Source organism: Ischnura elegans, chromosome X (assembly GCF_921293095.1).
Source record: "Ischnura elegans chromosome X, ioIscEleg1.1, whole genome shotgun sequence".
In the NCBI taxonomy this organism is placed as follows: domain Eukaryota; kingdom Metazoa; phylum Arthropoda; class Insecta; order Odonata; family Coenagrionidae; genus Ischnura; species Ischnura elegans.
The window spans coordinates 57,970,992-57,990,964 of NC_060259.1; the positions used below are offsets into that span (position 1 = coordinate 57,970,992).

Below are 19,973 nucleotides of genomic sequence, written 5' to 3' on the forward strand. Positions count from 1 at the left end.
TAGATTTACCGCTCTTTAGTACTCCGAGGGTAATTAAGTTGTAGACTTTTGGTCCAATGTATATTTAACTTTTTCTGAACAGTGACAATTTGGACCTCGGTAAGGGTGTCAAAAATTTAAGTATACCGGGACTAGCCACGGTGATAGCTTTACGGGAGTCACTCGCATTGCACAAATTGTGCGAAAAATCCACAGAGAAAAAATCATCTGCCTTGACCGAGTTTCAAACCCGAATCCCTCAATTTCTGGCTGAGTACTTTAGCCAGTTAAGCTACTGAGGCGTCATTCTCCTCCGTGGAAATTTGTGAACTATACCGGACAAGGTGGTATGGACTGCTGAGCATATTATGCGACTAGCAGTCCAAATCGTGCGCACAGCGCCACAGCCGGAGAGCAAGGCTCAGCAGTCCATACCACCTTGTCCGGTATAGTCCACAAATTTCCACAGGGGGAGATTGACGCCTCGGTACCTTAACTGGCTAAAGCACTCGGCTTTCGCAGGTTCGAATTCCAATTAAGGCGAATGATTTTGTCTCTGTGGATTTTTCGCACAGGGTGCCAAGACTCTACGAAAACACCACTTGCCCGCTAGGTGCTTAAATTACGGCCGCTTGTCCAGATATTAAAACATTTTGCGACAGTAGTTTTACCATTTAGAATGGATAATTAACATTTCTGGGCATGGAAGAGAGTACCCTAAAATTGACGAAAACGTTCGTTCGGACGGTCCGCAATGTGGGTTTACCCATTTTCGCGTCTTAGTCCGTAAGGTACGCTAATTTTCAACGTGACGACCACGGGCTACTGAAAACACGAAGCTGCCTCCGGTGAGGAGTGATAGAGGGGTTACATAGAAAAAGAAGCACATGCTTATAAATTCCGAGGTAAAAAATGGGTTTCGATTGTCAATACTTACCGATCATTATTAAGTTTTATAAAATTGAACATTTCTGGCGCCACTTGGTGGAAGCCCATCATATTGAAAATTAATATACGTGGTGCATTCCTACAATAAATTTTATTTTCCTCACAATTTCAGCACTTCGGGGCCATTATCAAGGGACAAATAATAACAAGGGTCCCTTGAAAAAGGCACATATGAGCTGAAACGGGTTGGGAAAATAAAATTAACTGTGGAAAAGTACCCCGTATATTTATTCTTAGTAATATTAGGTTTCTTGAGGAACGCAATACGAAAATCCTAAATCCAAAAGATACTGCACATACGTGCTGATCAAATATTACCTATAACAGAAATAGTTGCACTTCCGACTAACTAGTCCCACATGAGAATTTTAAGTGGAATTTGACAGATAGCAATGCGTTATATTCATAATTTTAACACCGTTAAAGAAACTAGGGAGACGCGCAAAGACAGATTATTTAGCTAAGCACATAAAATTTATTTCCATTAAAAACAAATTAGAACCGACTTTCAATTGATCTTGATATCTCATAAGTAGTTAAACTCAAGTTCACCCAAAGGTACACCAATATTCAAACTAAGGCAGGAAGTTAGCAGTAACGACGAATTACACTGAAAACGATTGAGTCGTGGCGCCGTCTCATGCTCTCTTGCATGCACTCTTGAACCTTAAGCTCAAATATTTCCTGGTTATTGTTTCCCCTCCACTCTTTCGCGGCAACTAGCTCCTGGGTGAAGCTTAAAAAATACGCGAAAATGAGTAAATCCACATTGCAAAATTGCAGCTCCAAGAGAACTTTCCACTCATTATCTATTTCAATTAACCAAGTACCTCTAGAATTTAATCTAGCAAAAATCACATTAAAATTTAATTCGAAAAATACATAAGGGTTAATATCTCTTCCAGGATAGTAATTAAATTGGCCGTGTCACCATTCTCTTGAAGCTCTGGACGTTATGCTCGTGCCTCACAAACCCGATAAAGAGACATGAAATAAATTTACGGTCTAAATAAACGTATCGGTCCTTATAAGAATTCATGAGGCCCAAACAGCAAGGCTATAAAATACTCAAGCCGACCAATAGCATTAAAATGACTACACAAGACAAATGCTGCCCGTATAATAAAAGATATCGAATGATTTCGCAAATTTGAAGTGTTTTGACATTCTAAATTAGGTGTCCCATCTGATTAAACAGTCGTGGCGATTCATTAATCACTTAGCTTGCCATACTTATCACATTTTCATCTCTACACACTGTAACAGCTTAAATGTATCTGTACTTCTACAGATCCAGGTGGAATAGTAATTACGTATCTTCCATTCGAGCTTCCCACAGAATCACTTTTTAACTCAACATTTTCAAAAGTGCATTACAGATAGATCAAATATTTCAGAAGCAGTTTAGTACCAGTTGAGATATTTTTTTTCCGTTGTAACCATTGATTACTTGATTGACTAATTGATTCCTATTTTTAGGAGTGATTGCAGCAACTACTACATGTAGGCCATAGCAATACAGAAAAAAATTTGAAAAACTTACTTTTTCCTATGGCTGAAGCACGAACGAGCTTCGAATATGTGTTGGGAATCAGAAGAGGAAGCCGCAAATGCCCCAGCTGAGTAATTTTAAATTATTATCAAGAGAAAAAAATTAACAACGAGTATAGTTTTTTTCAACGAAAACGAAAAAAAATTAAAATAAGTAATTATCCAGCGAGATCTCCTAAGAGATCGATTGACTGGGAATTTTGATTCTAAGCATAAAATATCAGCCTCAACAGGTTTCATTACTTCCCTTTGTTGTTACGAAATTTTGTACTTCTTTTTGTAGCATTTAAAGCGCTCAGTTTTTCTCAAGCACTCATATTTTCCCAAAAAATAATAACCAAGGAATAATACCAATGAACAATAAAGGTCATTTGAATGTAAAAATGTTGGCTCGTAATAATAAATGTATTCCAAATGCGACGATAAAATATATCCACAAAAGAAGATAAGGATTTAAAGTAATGGAGGATTTGGAAGTTTAGTCAAAGCACAAGTTGGTTATGGCACCGTAGTTGCTACAAATATTTTTTGACGGGCTCCATAGAGAGATGAGGAGAAAAATTAAATAATGCAATCAAACACATGATTGAGTACTGTACCATAAATTGCTGGTTTTTATCACCTCTTAAAATATTGAGACGGGAGTTTGAAAAAAGGAAAATGGGAAACTGCAGAAAGTAATATCGAAACCACCTGGGACAAGAAACTGATATAAATATATATATCGTCGTATAAACTCACTCTGTTAAATAAAAAAGTATTTGCGCAATAAAAGTAATTATATCTCCTCTCTTACACCAGATGTGCGGAAGGGAGTGTTGAATCCATACAGTGCATAAGTGCAAGGCATTAATTCCAACTTTATTATTCCCACTGATAGATATTTAATCAGTGATAAAAACTTGATACACACAAGCACATAAGTACTAAACACCCGATTTTCCACGGCATTTGAATTAATCCTCCGTGGCACGAGAATATTCTCGGAGGGCAAATTCACTTGCACGCAATGGGCAGACTTATTATGCATACATACTATCCATCCATTTCCGTCACACGGTACCCCCTAAATGAAAAGAACTCATATGTTTCTTTAGGTTCTTTCAAAATTGTGACAGCATAAGTTGAGCACATTTCTGGGAGGATATTTATAAAAAAAATGAATTGAAATGAACCAAAGTAACTAAAAATGATTTACTCTTGTCGCGAACCGTATTGAAAATAAATTTTAACATAATATACGCCTTTACCATGGAGGCTATGAGTTTTCAAGCACCTTCTCCTCAATACACACTTTCTGAGGACACGCGCTTGACGAGAGGGTGGATGTTGACTGAATATTGTTCAGCCTTCGCAGAGTTTTTCCTCATAAAACTTCGAGGCACGCCCGACTCATGCGAATACGCATATGATTTCGTAATGTTGTTCATATACTAGTCGATCACTCGTGCATCTCACACCAACGTATACACCACGGCATCGGGAGGGCGTTTTCCTACCACATACCAGCAAAAAGAGGTATTTCCTTCGCTGTCGGGATGTTTATTTCGTTACTTTCGTATCATGAACGCAGAGGCTACTGATGAAATTCTGACGTGGTCGGAAGTTACCATTAGTTTAGCAGAACAGAAGAAATTGGAAATGGTATCGATAAATTATTCACGCTGGAGCTAGGACGAAAAATCGAACGCATGAAGTCCATCGAATAAAGGTCCTTCAAAACATCGATTCAGAAAAATCGATAACCATTTGTTACTTAATGCCGCCAAAGGAAACAATTTACCTTCTTTCGCTTCATATACACAAACAGGCAGAAGAGTGGGAATAGAGCGATAATCAAGAGAGGAAATGAACTACATAAGCTAAGAAAAAAGGGCAAAATTTTACCAAGCCCCAGGCATTCCCACAATGAAATATGAAAAGTCTATAGGGATAGAAAATTCACAGACAGAAAATTTTAACTTGCTGACAGTATTATGGTCTACACGTCAAACGTGAGAAAAAGATACTTATATATTTGAAAATTGATTACAAGACCTTGGTAAAAATGCTGTTAAACACTTACGGCAATAATGACGGAAGAGTTCACGACTGTCTACGAACCGCAGTGACTTACTAGGAAATTATGTAGTATTGTAGAAAATGAGCGTGAAATATGACAAGGGAATATCAGATTAATTCCTTGCGCTGAAATTACGAGTCAACCTCGTCATGAACTTCCGATGCCAAATCGCGCAATGAAGAGTGTAGCTCGTCATAAGATTTTCATAATTTTAGCACTATTTAGGGGAAAAGTATAAATATTTTTAAAGTTTAAAATGCTAAAACATCCATAATGTACATAAATAAGTCACATTTCATAAATATGATGCATTGGGAGTAATAAAATGATTTTTCACGAGTGGCGACAGCTGTGTTCTCGATGTATTTAACTTGATACTTTATAACATGAAATAATATCTACTCTTTCTTTCTCTGTTCTACGTTGATTACAAATTAAAAAATATCACTTCATTACCTACGATTCCATTTAAAAAGAACTACAAAAAATCAAATAGAAGATAGGAGCACGATATTCAGAAAATAAATTGAAGTAGAAAGGGTTAAGTCCATTCCCTACAACGAATAAGTTTGCGTCGGCGGCTACAGCGATAGTTTTCGGTATCGAAAACCCGAGTACCAATATTGGAAGAGGCGAAAACAAAATAGAGGTGGCCCAATCACTGTTTGGATACGGCGAGGAGAGCAGCTACCATCTGTCGGGTGGGACGTTGAGCCGATTAGCAAGAAAAATATTTAGGTGGGATGTTAATATTTTAATCGTAAATCTTCCGTCTTCTCCACACTCATTGGATCACAATAACGGCCTCATTGAGTACATTACGCTAAGCCGATACCGTTTTCCTCTCTACCCTCCCTCTCATTATTATTTCATTATGGTACAAATGAACTTGCCTATCGGTTACCTTCCCCAAAAATTAATTCCATCTGTTTCCCAAAGGCACAGATTACTTTATGCAGATGTTGAGAAGTACAGGAAGTATAGGCGTAGTAAAACTTCATCCAGGAGGAAGATATAATTGAGCACGCGCTCGAAAAACTGCGCCATTTCTCACTCCAATTGCTCACAGATTTGCGCATTCATGCGATCGAGCTTATACACTGCGTTCAATTGTATTTGAGCATACATAAGTGAGTAAAAACTAAACCACCTGTATGAGAATAAAGACGTGTTCTCATTAGAGACAGGGTGACCGGTAGAAGACGATGAAATACGTTATGTTATTAAATGGCAGCTAAACTGAATATTAACTGAACTAAATGCACATAATAAAACAGTAACAAAATACTGATTCAAAAAAGGGATTCAAATTCCTACTAGAGGGAAAATTAAATTTTCTGGTAACCACCATCACTAATGAAAAGATGCCAACTAAAATAATGAAATTATCGAAGATGCTTTACGCATTATATATTTAACGGAGTAAGTACAGTGCACAGCCATCAGACAGCACCACAGGCAATGCATAATTGAAACGAAACTCCGCAATGAGCGATATGTGCGTTGAAATTCGATGCTACGGGGCGGAAAATTCAAAGTGAAGTCGTAGATATCCTAATGTGGGCGTAACACACAGGCTCACAGCTGTATCCGAAGCGCAACGGCGTTTCCCCAAGACATGATGAATACGTGAATGGCAGAGCCCAATGAATATAACGTTCAAAATAATAAAAAAATGCTAGGGCTAAAACTAGGCAATGGTGCGTACAAACAGTCATTCTGTAAGGGAAGCGATAATTTCTACTCACTCGGTTACAAGGATCATGGATGGCTAAGTCGTCTATTCACGAAAATATTGAAGAAAAAACACGTAACTCCATTGTCAACCCCAAAAATCACATATGGCTCGTTCATATGATTATAATTAATATCTATTCGAGACTTGCCCTCGCTGAGGTGAAAACACTAAAGGCAAATGTTGGTTATAACCTGTTAATATGACCGTATGGTTAAACACAATATAAAAGAGGAATATATCAAAACGCTTACTACATTAGTATAATTTTAGGTGCCTAAGACATAAATTTAACCTCCTATTACATCTTCAACGAATATCTATCAATAGAATCAGAGTGATGGGGGCATACAATGATCTAGTCATCCAAATAATTAAGGTGATCCCTCCACACCTAAAAATAAAAGGTCTATCACACATATTTAAAGGAAAAAATAGACACCTGCAGATAGAAATCTCAAGCGACGACGGAAGTAAATTTAAGAATTATGCCGTGTTTTCCTCCTTAACGGGAGTAGTCAATCAGCAAGAATATTTTTCATGTCATAGCAATGAGAGTGCGGATTTCCTGCGCTTGCAGCGTCACAGGATATTCAAAACAGAAATAATCCTTCAAACCTCTCAACCAAATGCCGAGGGAGGGATGTTTTCGAACCTCTGAGGGAAAACCAACGCCCTACTGTACTCCTTACACACAACGCTGGAGGAAAACCTGGCGCACACTGTAACCAAAGGAACGGCTGCGCTGTAATTATTTTTATGATCTCCGGAAAATAAATAGATACGCGTTAGTAAGTGAATAATTCATTTTAATAATACGTAGAATAGAGGAACATGTTTCAAACCAATATTTCTATGGACATTTTTCGGATCGAAAGAAAATCGTAATCATTATTCCACTAGTACGTTTTTTCGTCAAATATCTTGTGGTTCGATCGAAAGCAACACAATTGCGGACTACCTAAGGGCCCCTTACTTTTTAAACTTTACATTGTCATTGAGGGCACAATGGAGCCCCTGAAGCCCAGAGGCCTGCACTGAATTGATGATACCTATCTGTCAGAAGTCAATGGCTCAATGGAGTTCAACCCCAGCTCTAATGGAAAACTGAACACCGGCAGGCACAGTGCCACAAAGATAGCGAATACTACCAAAAATATAGATGGGAAATGGTCCATGAAGGGTACCAGTAGGTTGTATAATGTATTACATACTACCAGAGTTATTGTTATTACTCACTTTATGTAATTTATCGTATTAGCATCCATTGTGAAAAGGGATGAAACGCAGACAAATTGACGGCATACACTGTGAACACTTGCAATGACATCGGCTCAATTAAAATAAAAGCATAAGTGTCCATACTTGCACTCAATACAAACGTAAACACGGCTCTTAAACCAAAAACTGTTAAAAATATGAGAGAAGACAATCCCGAATAGGAAATAACAGCGAAGACAACGTAAAACATGGATTTCAATTCTCTGCTTCTACGAAATGAAAGAAGTAACTTTGCAAGATATGCCTTCCTTGCACAAGAGGAGAACTAGCAAAAGACATAGATCACAAGCACGAAATCAAGTACGAAAGAATAACCTCAACAATATTTGCGATACGCTTGCATTCAAAATTGCGCGATGATTCCAGGCGAAATCCAGAAACCTGAGAAGCCATGTACTAGCTCAGTTTACCTCGAACTACAATTATCACTTACAGGGTAAATGAAGAATAATCAAGTGCATGTAAAAGCTTTATCGCGCGGATATTATGCAATACAATACACCAGAGTAACAACAAACAATCCAAACATTAAAATGTCAAACGTTCCACCGGGGAGTATCACAACCACTATTTACTTCAGAACCGCTCATCACGGTACATACATCATAGCCATAACTAAATAAATCATAAAATATGATTATTAGCAGCCAAAGTTATCCATTACTGCATCATCACAGAGCGAGATGCAAGGAATGACAGTCCATGCCAGACTTTCCCGGGGCAGGGAGTCACTCATACGGGGACATTAGCGGTGTACTCGTATTCTCTCGTATTTTTTTTTAAATAAAAAATATTTCTTACCTCATTCTGCAGGAATCCGACCTCTCAGATCTGTTTCGATCGCGTTTCTTCCCTTCTACTTTGACATTTTTGTGTCGCTTTTTCTTTGCCTGGATAACGCGGACTGAAGCGATGAAAGAAGAAAGGAATGAAACCAATATAACTGTACCTTCCATACAAAGATTGGCAACTATTTTTTTCAATGCTTATTTACCTGGCCGACTAATGTTTCCCAATGACTTCATCCTGACGACTACTCACGGCCACAGAAAAATTCACAACACACGAGAGAATGACGGCTTTGGGCCATACTCGCCCCTACATGTTTCCGATGTTTCCTTCGGTTTCCATCTGAGTTAGGATACATTCCTCTCCACAGATGGCAGTTAAGTCTATGCGGTGGTTGGAAAAATGACAGTAGAAATCCGTAATTCACCACACCGAAAATTGAATATGCTTTTTATTGCATCTCTATACCTTTCGAGTATTGAGTTTATGTTACTGACAATGATATATTATATTGAAGAAATAATAAAAAGAAAACTACTGTGAAGGTCTGAGATTTTCCGTCATAATTTGTGGGAGTGACTGTGTAAATGCCAGCAGAATGGTAAATGTTAGAATTAATGACATAAAACCCGTTTTAACTATTGTGAATACCAGATAGCTATTTAAATAGTTTGAAACCAGTCGAGACTTATGATGTTTTCTCTCTTAATGAATACAGAGCAAACCTAAGGATTTTATGCCGCCAATGAGTGTACATTTGTAATTCCCTTTATGTGAATGAATGGTTTTAGTACAATCACTAAGTATCTTTCGTTTATCTAGGAATTTGAAATCAGTTGAGTTTATAGCGACAAGAGAACGCGTTTAGCTCCCATTGTTTAGTATGATTAGGGGTTCCACATTAGTTTCTCACCGTGGAACTCCGATTGTGTCGTACTGCCCTTCTTCTCAAGGGACCCCAATTTAGAGCAAATTCTCTCTATAAAGATAATATCAATAAACTTGAAGGTCATGTATTGGATAAATTGCAGGGTGTGGTGAAAAAAGTAACTGTCAACATGATGTTTGAGAAATGCAATTCTGTATCATCAAGATGGCAGTTGTTCCTATGGAGAGAGAGAAGGGAGAGCAACTGTCAATGAAAGGGAGGAAAACATGATACGCATAGGCACTAAGGGGCTCATATTCCAGGCTAGGTATGCTCTACAGTCCCCTTTAAAATGACAAACTGTTACGGATTGTGAAACACAAGCAATGAATTACTTTTTTAAGTTATTTAATGGTCAATGAATTCAATTTTTCAATTTCTTTAGTTAGTCAATATTTTAGTTCATATGAGTGATTTACCCCAATTCTTAAATATTTTTTAGAAAAAAGATTTAAGTCTGCTTTATTTCTCTGGGATACATTTCTCTAGCATACATACAACACTCACTCCTTGGGCTCAACTCCGGGATAAAATGCTCGGACTCAAGTGATAGTACGGGTAACCTGGGTGGACTTGTTAGACGGACGGATTGGTGGACTGGTTTCGAAATCAAATATTTCATTCTCTACACAGTTGATGGTTCTTCACATCCACATCAATGAATATGCCCATGTAAAGATCACCAAAATGTCCGGAAAAAGCAAGATTGAGTTGATTGCCCACAAACATTTTGGATGACACCTCTAATTAGGGGTTAGGTGGAAAAGGGGACTTCTTATAGTCTCAACCTCGTCCGAATAAAGGCATTTTATTATTTATTATTAATAAAACTTTAGACCAATCGATTACCTTTTCAAAGAGGACAGACCAACCTGCATAAAAGAAACTGAAAGAGCAACTTTTTAACATATAAGTTTCTATTTTTCACCTTTGACCAGTCAACTTTTCCTGAGATAACCTTTTGCTTTGAACGTTTTTATTGTCAACTTCACCAAGTATGGTGCAGAGTGAGGGTAGGGCTACACTCCCCGTATGTTACTGGACAAGGGTAACTGCCCTTCATAGAATGCACTTACTCTCCTTCCTTCCCCCTCTATCTACAAACTCACTAAGGAGAATATTTATTTTATTGGTGATTCTCTTCAAATTGGAGCGCTACCATCTGATACTCCAACTTAAGCTCAGACTACCCTTGCAGGAGTAGCTCTACCTACGGTGGCAGTGGCATAACTAGGATATGCTTTGCTGGGGATGATGGGGCCACCCCCCCAGGCAATGGGTTGGGGTGTGGGAAATTTTTTGAAAAATAACTTATCTGATGAATCAAATGACTCACTGCCATGGTATTAATAAATGATCTTTAACTTTAAGCAGATGCACTAACGAGATTTCATGTCAAAACTAGACAATAATTTCAAACAATTTTTTAAATGTCTGTGAGGTTTTGGGGGGATCTATTATCCCCCTCATAGTTATGCCACTGTACCATGAAGGAGCTTATTCACATTAGGGTTGACTTCTTGAGTGCTTGAAACATTTTTAGTATGCCCTTTTTCAATCTAAACTGTCTGTTGTAATCATAAAAATTATGATAGGTGCAACAAAAATGGAATGAAAGATTAATATTCAAAATTGATGAAAATATTTTGTACAGAATAGCTGCACATCAACAGAAAATATTGCATGGCACACAAGTTATTTGTCAATAAAACCTGACACAAGCTACATTATACTACAAACTATTAATAAACTACATTTCGGGTAAAGGTCCTTTACCGACCTTGTTTCAGGTGATTCTGCGGTGGAGGCATCTGCAGGAAATCACCCAAGACTGATTTACCATAAACAGGGACCGTGAAAGTTTTAATCAGTTGACAGACACAAGTAATCAATTTAATATGTATTTAAAAGAATTTAAATTGATAAAATTATCTTAATTAAATGGAGTGGTAAGAAATCTACATTAACTTTGAAGCAAGCCATTGACACAAGGGGTCATCTTACTTACCTGACGGACTTGAACACATAATCGTAGAAAACTCATTGTACTGATGACATTTAAGGAATTACTGGTTTCATTCACCATGCATAAAATTATTTGTAACAGTAGGGGAAAGGAGAGACAAAATACAAGAAATATTTCATCAATAATGTTTTATTTTATGTACATACAAAATGGACTACCAAATAATGAAATGCTATTCTCATTCCATGGCACTTAGAAATGCAACGAATCTCATTACCCATACATGATTAATCTGGCTAACAGCTGGTCATGTACTTGCATTATTGTGAAAATATTTGCAGAGATAAAAAAAATAGGAACTGACATTGTGATCTTGTCATATTGCTTACAATTTTTTCATCACTTAGTTGGAAGCATAAAGGTTCAATATTCTGCAGATATAAAGAGAATTTTCATTGTTACTAAAATGAATAACCAGTGCATGAATATCAGCTTGGTGCTTTTCCCTAATATAATAAACCCTGCTTTTAAGTTTCAAAAACTCATTCATATAACTTGTCGCTAAAATTGTACATTTCTCAACTACTGCATTATGCCCTGGGCCATTCTTACTAGTGCACACACACAACAGTTGACAAAATTTCCATAGGTTTTAAACCTTTTTAAAAATTATTTTTTAAAATTAGTATCAAAATGTGCCAAATCATCCACCAAATTCCACTTATCCCTGAATTATCCATAGCATAAAAAATTTTCTTCATCTTATTACACACATTCGGCACTCCATAATAAAATATCAGCAGTAGCAATAAAGCCACATCCTTGCTTCTTCAACTTCAGAAGATGAAAAAAAATAAATAATATCAAGAGTCGTGAAAATCAGCATTGGATAAGTAATGAAAAAAAAAACTTCTACAAATAATAACTCCTTAGTAAATATCACTTCAGCCCGGCATTTTCATAAGTGCTCAAGGTCTTAAAATAGTTAAATGTCCTAATGCTCTGGCATATGCTTTTACTACCATCCCTGTGCACACTCTCAAAGCCCTTCAATTTAGCATTACAATATGAAATCATAATAAATTTCAGTAAGCTTTACCTAAGACAATTAGAAATAAAACCAATGGTAATTCCTTTGCTTTCTTCGAATGCCTCAAAATATACATTGGCCAGCAATGCATGACCATCACTAAAAAAAATACTTACAATGGAGATAGCAATGCACATTTAAAAAATTGTTTCATGATGCTTGGCATACTCTGAAGGGGTTAGTATATTACTGCTCTAGAAAAATACAGACGCAAACATTCTTTGCTATCCAATCAAAATTACATTGCACTTTCTCTGATATTATACAGTTCCCAAATTTCAATTTAGCCTCTAAATAAACACCTGAAAGACTTGTGAATTTTTTGATTGTGATAGTTGCCTCAGAAAATAAATGCTTGCACCTTTAAGTGATTGAGTTTCTACCTGAAGTATGCAACTCGAAAACACATCAGATTATCAAGCATCTATGCAGGATATAGTGAAATGAAAATTTTACACTGTGTTCGAATTACTTGATACTATTATCCAATTCATTCCTTCAAACTTGAAGCAGAATTAAAGTTTTTTTATACAAAATTCTTGCTTAAAATTTCTGGCAAAACAATTGCTTCAATAGCCTTGCATTTCCAACCCATTCCAAATCATTTTGTTCATAAAATATGCAAGTTGACAAATACAGCACAGGTATGAAGAAATACAAGCATCAAACCTTTCAAATCAAGACAAAAATGCTATCAACAGTCATGAATTTTTCATCATACAGAACTTATCTTTCCAGTACATTTACAGTGAGGTAAAAAATGGTGCTGAAGCAGTACTAGAGACTTTTCCAGTTTTTCGATTTGACATCAGGCTCAAAACTAGTAAAAAAAGAAGAGAGCTATAAAATTATAGCTTCACCTCCACTTCCTAGAGCCATTCGTTGTATACCATACATAGGAGAAAAAGGCAATACATACATTGGAATCATAACATGATACTGAATGTGGACTTTCAACTTCTATTTAATGACCCTGATTTCAAACAAGGGTCCAATATCTGCTGATTTCAAACTCCCCAAGCCTTAAAAAAAGGTGATTACGTACAAAATGGAAATAATGTAAGCTAAAATGTCAATCTCTAAATTTTATAAAAGCTACAGCATACTCAAAACAGAAACTACATCCATGCTTCTTTTGACTGGGTTATATCAAGATCCTTACAACCAATATATCCCTGTAGTTCTTATGTTATTTTCGACACACATTATTTCTCCGCAAAAAAAAAACAAAAATTAGGGAGCTAAGAAATGTTAATCTATGGTTCCACTTGCGGCAATGGATATTCAGTGTATTAATTTAAATGTGATACAAAAGATGAAGGAATGATCTTTCAGTTTAATAGTTATGAATGAGTCCCTTGTAATTTATGAAGGTAGAGTTTTTGAAAGTTGGGTTAGAGAGATACATGGCTCCTGAATTTATCTACTCTCAGTGAAAAATGCTCAAGTGTTAACAGATTAATCTCCCATCCAATGGACGGAGTACTCTACTTCACATATTCTTCTCAAGGTACTTTTGTCAGGGAATGAAAATGAAAACCAACAATATCCAAGTTACCCTTTAGGGAAACATGAAGCCAGAATTTTAGGCTTAGAGCTGAGCAAATTCTTTGCAATAGAATCAAATCAGGTTCAATTCCATTTGATTTTCCAGAAAATCAGAACGTATGGGATTTGAAACATTGACCCATCTGATCCATTGACTGATTCAGAAATTGATCTTTGGTATCCGTAGTTAATAATGCCATTGCCTTATTTGAGAAAAAAATGCTCCTGTAAATTTAACTCGTCCTTAATTTTCTAAGCTTCCATTTTTCTCAATTCAAACTCATCTATGAACAAACTTCTACATTTCATTCAGATCTGAATTTGAATCAAGCTAGCAAATCATTACAGTTGGATTTTATTTACTTTCCAATTCTCTATTTGTTCATTCAATCGAAAATGCCTGACTTGCTCAGCAATATTTACATGAAAGCTGATTTTGGTACCGGTTAAGATGAGAAGCACCCGATAGTAGAGAACTTTTGTACTATTGAGAAAGAGCTGACTTACCAAAAAGTTATAAGATGAGAAGAAAAAATTGATATCAAACAGTGAAATGCTTAAGGGGGGGCTATATGCTTGACATTCAGATGGACAGTGCAAGGCATAGATTGTTTACCAGACACGAAATCCATGGATAAGTGGATACATACATGAGAGAAAAGTTCAACCATTTACATGAAACATATCCATCAGCCTTCACAGAGAATTAGCCACAGCAAGTACTTGACTAACCTAATTACCCATTTTGTCAATAGAATGAATAGTTTCGAGTCTGTTACACAGACTAACCAATTTGCTTGATTCATGTATGAAATCTAAAGTGACCATTTGAATATGTTAAAATACACTTCATAATGCTTCATAAATTGTATACACTTAGAAGAATCTTTCCAGAAAAAAACTTAATCTGATTGTACTACACTGGTTATTTCAGTATTATCATGGTACAAATATTTCCAACCTTCATAGAGCACCTGATTTGATTAAGGAAACCAGTATCGGAGAATAAAAAAATAACCACAACATTCACAATAGTTGATTCTTTCCTCCTCCAACAAAGTTCACTGTAAAATGAGTTAACCTTAAACATGGCATTTCAACAATTATGTCAACAGATGCATAGACCAGCATCATAATGCCTACGTTAAATCACCTACAGACACATGGTTGAGTTTTGCAAAGAATATTCAAATATCCATGTCAAAAGCAATGTTGACAACACAGATGTAGTGACTGTTGCACATACACAGAATGGCTTCACATCATATACAACTAAAAAGCCATTTAAATAATTCACTAAGGGCTGCACAAGCTAATGTGATTTTCATTGTAATTGGTGCCTCACAGAAAAGTTTACCTCAATGTTTAGTTGTGCTCAGTATAAACATTTGTTAGTATTTGACACTCACTCTGACATGGTGATCTATAGAAGCTCAATACAAGGTTTCTGATAAAATGGAATGCTAATCTTAAACTTTACCAAAAAAAATCATATCTACAATATAGCATACATAAGAGGAAGGCATTTTTCCTGGAAGAATACATGGTGCAGCTCTGTAGTACCTATAGGAATATCCACAAGCATTACATATCAGGTAACAAAATACTGGATACTTAAGATAAGAAAACTTCTGTCACATAAAAAAATGGCCAAGGAATACTGTTCTGCCATATTACCCAGAATGAAGCTCTGCATTTAATTACTTGAACAAGGAAATAAAAAATAAGAAAAAAGCATAAAATTTTCTATTGAACATAATACTCTCGTAAAATTTTAAGTACAGTGTACAGTGCAACCTCGATATAACGACACCCCACGGTGCACTAATAAACACTCGCTATAGCGAATTGTCGCTTTACTGGAGGTGGAGCAAATAATAGCCAATATACCTGTTGCGAACTGATATACAGGAACAGGAGTGGTGCGGCGACAGATAAACATCTATCCGATAAACGTAAGCATAAATCCAGACGAAAGGCGATGTTTTTTTGCATCACTAAATTTCCTTACTCAAACAACGACAAACTATTCAAACAATTTATAAGCGCCGCACTGAATAAAAATCATGGAATGCATTGTTTCGTCAATCATTATGCCAATGCACAACCGACGAAGCCATTTTTCTATGCACTTAATTAGTTCATTTACGTGATCATTGTATTATTTTGGTAATTTCCACTGAAAATTCAAAAATTAACTGATAAAACAGTATCGCGGTTATTTAATGCCCCAAATGTTTCCATTGGTGTATGTTTATTGTTTCTGTACGTTAAGTGGCAGTGAAGTAAAATAACGCATTACATTTGTTTCTACAGGTGAAAACGGTGGAAGGTTGTATAAAGTTCCCGCCTTGGAAGACTTTTTCTTTCAGATAGTGTAATATCTACATCATCTACGGTAAAAAGTTTGCTAAGCTTGAAAAATGATGTGATTAAAATTGCCGTTGTTGAAAAAAAGTTTCTTTTTTAGTGTTACGCTCGCGACGTATTTGAAATAATACACCGAGTTTACCACGACACTGCAAACGAGAGTTAGTTGTTCTGTGAGTTCTTCCAGCGGCCGCCAGGGGATGCTCGGCTACCCACGAGTCAAAAGAGAGCGCCAGTACGACTCCAACCACTGACGCGAATAGTTCACCCTTGTAAACCCGCAACGGAGAATAAATGCGTCCATCCGGACAATTCACGCTGAGTATCATTGCTTCGTACATCCTACATCATCGCTGAGGCGCACTACCTACCTTTAGAGGCATCATTGCAAGAAATACCTCATACTGCAAGGGTTTTGTCGGGGAGTTGTATGTAAAAAAGTTCCGTTTCGTCTATGCCCAGCTAGCACATTATAAGTCATTGAGATAAGGTGAAAGGAAGAAATAAGGAAGTCGCTTCTCAAGTAAGCTTGTTATGGGTTTCTTACGGCCATGGCAAAATGGATGCCAAACTTTCAGCACTTCCGTAGATGCTGTTATTATCCCATCGTTACAGAGTGTTAATTAAGGCCTTTATGCATTAAAACAATGTTTTTATTATTGGCGCTTCTATATTATGAGGAGAAATAACATCATACCGCCATAATTTGAAAATCATTCACATTTATGAACTGATAGCTTAACGAAGGTCGTAAGAAAAACACAATTTCACAAGAATACCAACGTAGAATAATATAAAAATGCCGGAAGGAACATCTAATATACGTATTGTAGTCGTCGGGTTATCAAACCATAATTTAAAATTCATAAATGTTAAAATGTATGGACCTTGAATAAATTCAGTTTTTCATGCACATGCCAAACAAGTTTTTTTTACATAATTGGATATTTAAGTAGTAACTACGCCACCTGTTCTCAACAACTGCCGTGGTGTGATTTGAAACTAGTGGTTAGCGAGTAGTTCTTCGGTTCCGAGGATCGCACGTTCGGATCCATCCTGACGTTATTTTTTTTCTTTCCGCCGCATGGATAGAGTACTTGTACTATGCTTTATATCTTCACTAGCCGGTTGCTTGCAGTTATTAATTTTTTTCTATTTACGGGAAAATCTGTTATCAGTTGTTCAGCCCTTCTAAAAACTCGCTAAATTTCCCCAATAGCCTTTAAATTCATGTCAAGATGAGCCGCGTAGCATGTGTAGTACGCTGCTCAGCCGCCTTTGGCGCTCCAACAGAAGTGACTTACATTGCCTGAGGATATTTGACGGCATTCCTTACCTAAACGCCCCTAACGTCTTACCCTTGCCTTATATAAGTCCCTTAGCTTACGATAAGCTGCTTATCAATTTTTTCCGTAAGAAAACCATAAGAAACGGTTAACTCACTTACTTTGTGCTATCTGGGTGTTATATGACGCGGGGAATACTTCTAAAGATACTTATGATCAGAGTCCTTTCTTCCACGACTTCGGGTTTACACCGGAGGCATCACCAGCAATTATGAGGGGAGATAACGCTTTGGTGCTTCGCAGTAGTATAATCAACCTTCTGCACACTTAAAATTCTCGATTCGCAATCTATCCCTGAAATATTCCGCTTTAGGCTTGGGCGTAGCCCCTTTCTCAGAAGTTCCCGCAGATTTGAATGGGCAAAACCACCCGAACAAAGCTCCTTATAACTATTCATCGTCTGCATTCCTTGGGCGCTTCTGTTTATTTAATATTGCAGAGCGAATAGGAAGATAAATTAATTTCGACACTCTCATATTACTCCTTTCTTTTTATTTTCCCGCTTAGACGTGTTTGGTGTTTTTTTGGCCATGGTGACTGCCATCAAATGCTTTCTATTCACGCAACTCACGGACGTGCGGGTATGCTGCCGACTGCTTTCTGCCGCCCGAGGAACAGAAGAAGATGAAGCATTCGCGAATGCTAATGCCAAAATATTTTCACCAAAATTAATTACTTATTTATCGAACGACAGTTTACCACATAAATTTGAGACTGAGTTAACTTCACTTCTAACAGATCGCTAGCAATTACAGAGGTTAAGGAGTCTTGATGAAAGTCTTCGGGCGGTGAAACCCTCGCTATGGCGAGAGCCAGCACCAAAAGGGTCTCGTAAAAACAAATTTTTTAACACGCTTATCATAGGGTCAATTGACGGTGCATCGACTATGTCTCGTTATAGCGGGAGTGTCGCTATAGCCCGTACTCGCTTTAACGAGGTTCCACTGTATCACGGAATATATGTTGAGCTTTGCTGGAAGCATTATAATTCATTTCAAATCATCTTGATTTACAAAATATATAGAATGCGTGAGCAAAAATAGTGATTGTGTAATAATAAATATTGAAAAAAGTTGATTAGTAAATAAAGAGTAGGGCTGCCTTCTGTCCTCACCTTCTTCCCTATCCAAATCTTCAATGCTTTAGGGAGAGACCCATCTATGCGTACAGATAGAGATAAATACATATTCACAGATAGGGAAAGAAAGTAATTGAAATAGTTGATATAAAATTGAAGACAAGGATAACAATAACATGGAAGATGCCAGAAATCTGATGTAAAAATGCTGCCTGACTGGGACTCGAACCCAGAACCTTCCTGATTTAGTGCCAGGTACTCTATCCACTTGAACTACCAGGACAGGTCACCATGATTTCAATAGGGGTTTATACTCACATCTGAAAACCTTCTGAAAGGCTTTCATGAAATACTTTTGAAGATGAATATATTTTGGAGTTGTCTCCATGTTCAATCAACTTGTTGGATAATAGTTTTAGTTCACTTAAGACCAGAAGAACCATAATGGGGTGGTCCCGACAAGTTGGACACAGAAGAAAATCTGAAAGGTATTAATTTAACACCTGGCAGTGACATGAATTGCTTCTAGTAAAAAATTGGCCTGGACTGGGAATCATTTCATAGACCTTTGGCTTTAATAATTTACAATATAGCATACATAAGAGGAGGGCATTTTTTCTGGAAGAATACGAGGTGTGTTCAAAAAGTATCGCGAATTTTGAATTTTTCGCGGGTTACGTATAATCGAATTTCGATTTTTTTGTGGCGTTATGTTGGTACTCATGTCTGTCACTTATGCCGACAAGCTCGGCCATTATAATGTTCACTTAATTGTTGACAGCTGCTTTGCTTGCACGTGTTTTGGATCGTCTTCGATTTTTACCATGGATCAAAGAACCTGTATCAAATTTTGTGTGAAAAACGAAATTAAGTGCGCGGATGCATTCCGAATGTAGACTGTGGCATACGGAGAAGCTACCTTGGACCGAAGCAACGTTTATCGGTGGGACAAAATGTTCTCAGAAGGCCGAGAAGATGTGAACGACGAAGAGCGTGCCGGACGCCCGAGCACTTCAACAACAGACGAAAAAATTAATGAAGTGGAGAAAATGGTATTGGCCAATCGTCGAATCACCGTTAGAGAAGTTGCTGAGGACCTAAACATATCGATTGGCTCGTGCCATTCGATTTTTATCAATGATTTGGGCATGAGACGGGTCGGGTTGGGTTGGGTTTGGGTCCGCGACGACCCAAATTTGCTGCAGAGGGTCATAACTGGTGACGAATCGTGGGTTTATGGTTATGACGTGGAAACCAAAGCTCAATCATCTCAATGGAAGCTGCCGCACGAACCAAGACCGA

The 19,973-nt window shown here is 37.2% G+C and overlaps 1 protein-coding gene across 1 annotated transcript in view; it reads right to left on the bottom strand.

The window, feature by feature from the left end:
* LOC124171529 (SRSF protein kinase 3-like) overlaps positions 1 to 8,685 on the bottom strand; it is a 245,609-nt gene extending 236,924 nt beyond the window's left edge. Inside the window, exons 1-2 of the mRNA XM_046550706.1 lie at positions 8,551 to 8,685; positions 8,358 to 8,460 (exon numbers count right to left, since the gene is read on the bottom strand). Of these exons, the coding sequence (XP_046406662.1) occupies positions 8,358 to 8,460; positions 8,551 to 8,581 (134 nt within the window). The 5' untranslated portion in view covers positions 8,582 to 8,685. The remainder of the gene's footprint in view (positions 1 to 8,357; positions 8,461 to 8,550) is intronic.
* Positions 8,686 to 19,973: the final 11,288 nt, after the last annotated feature.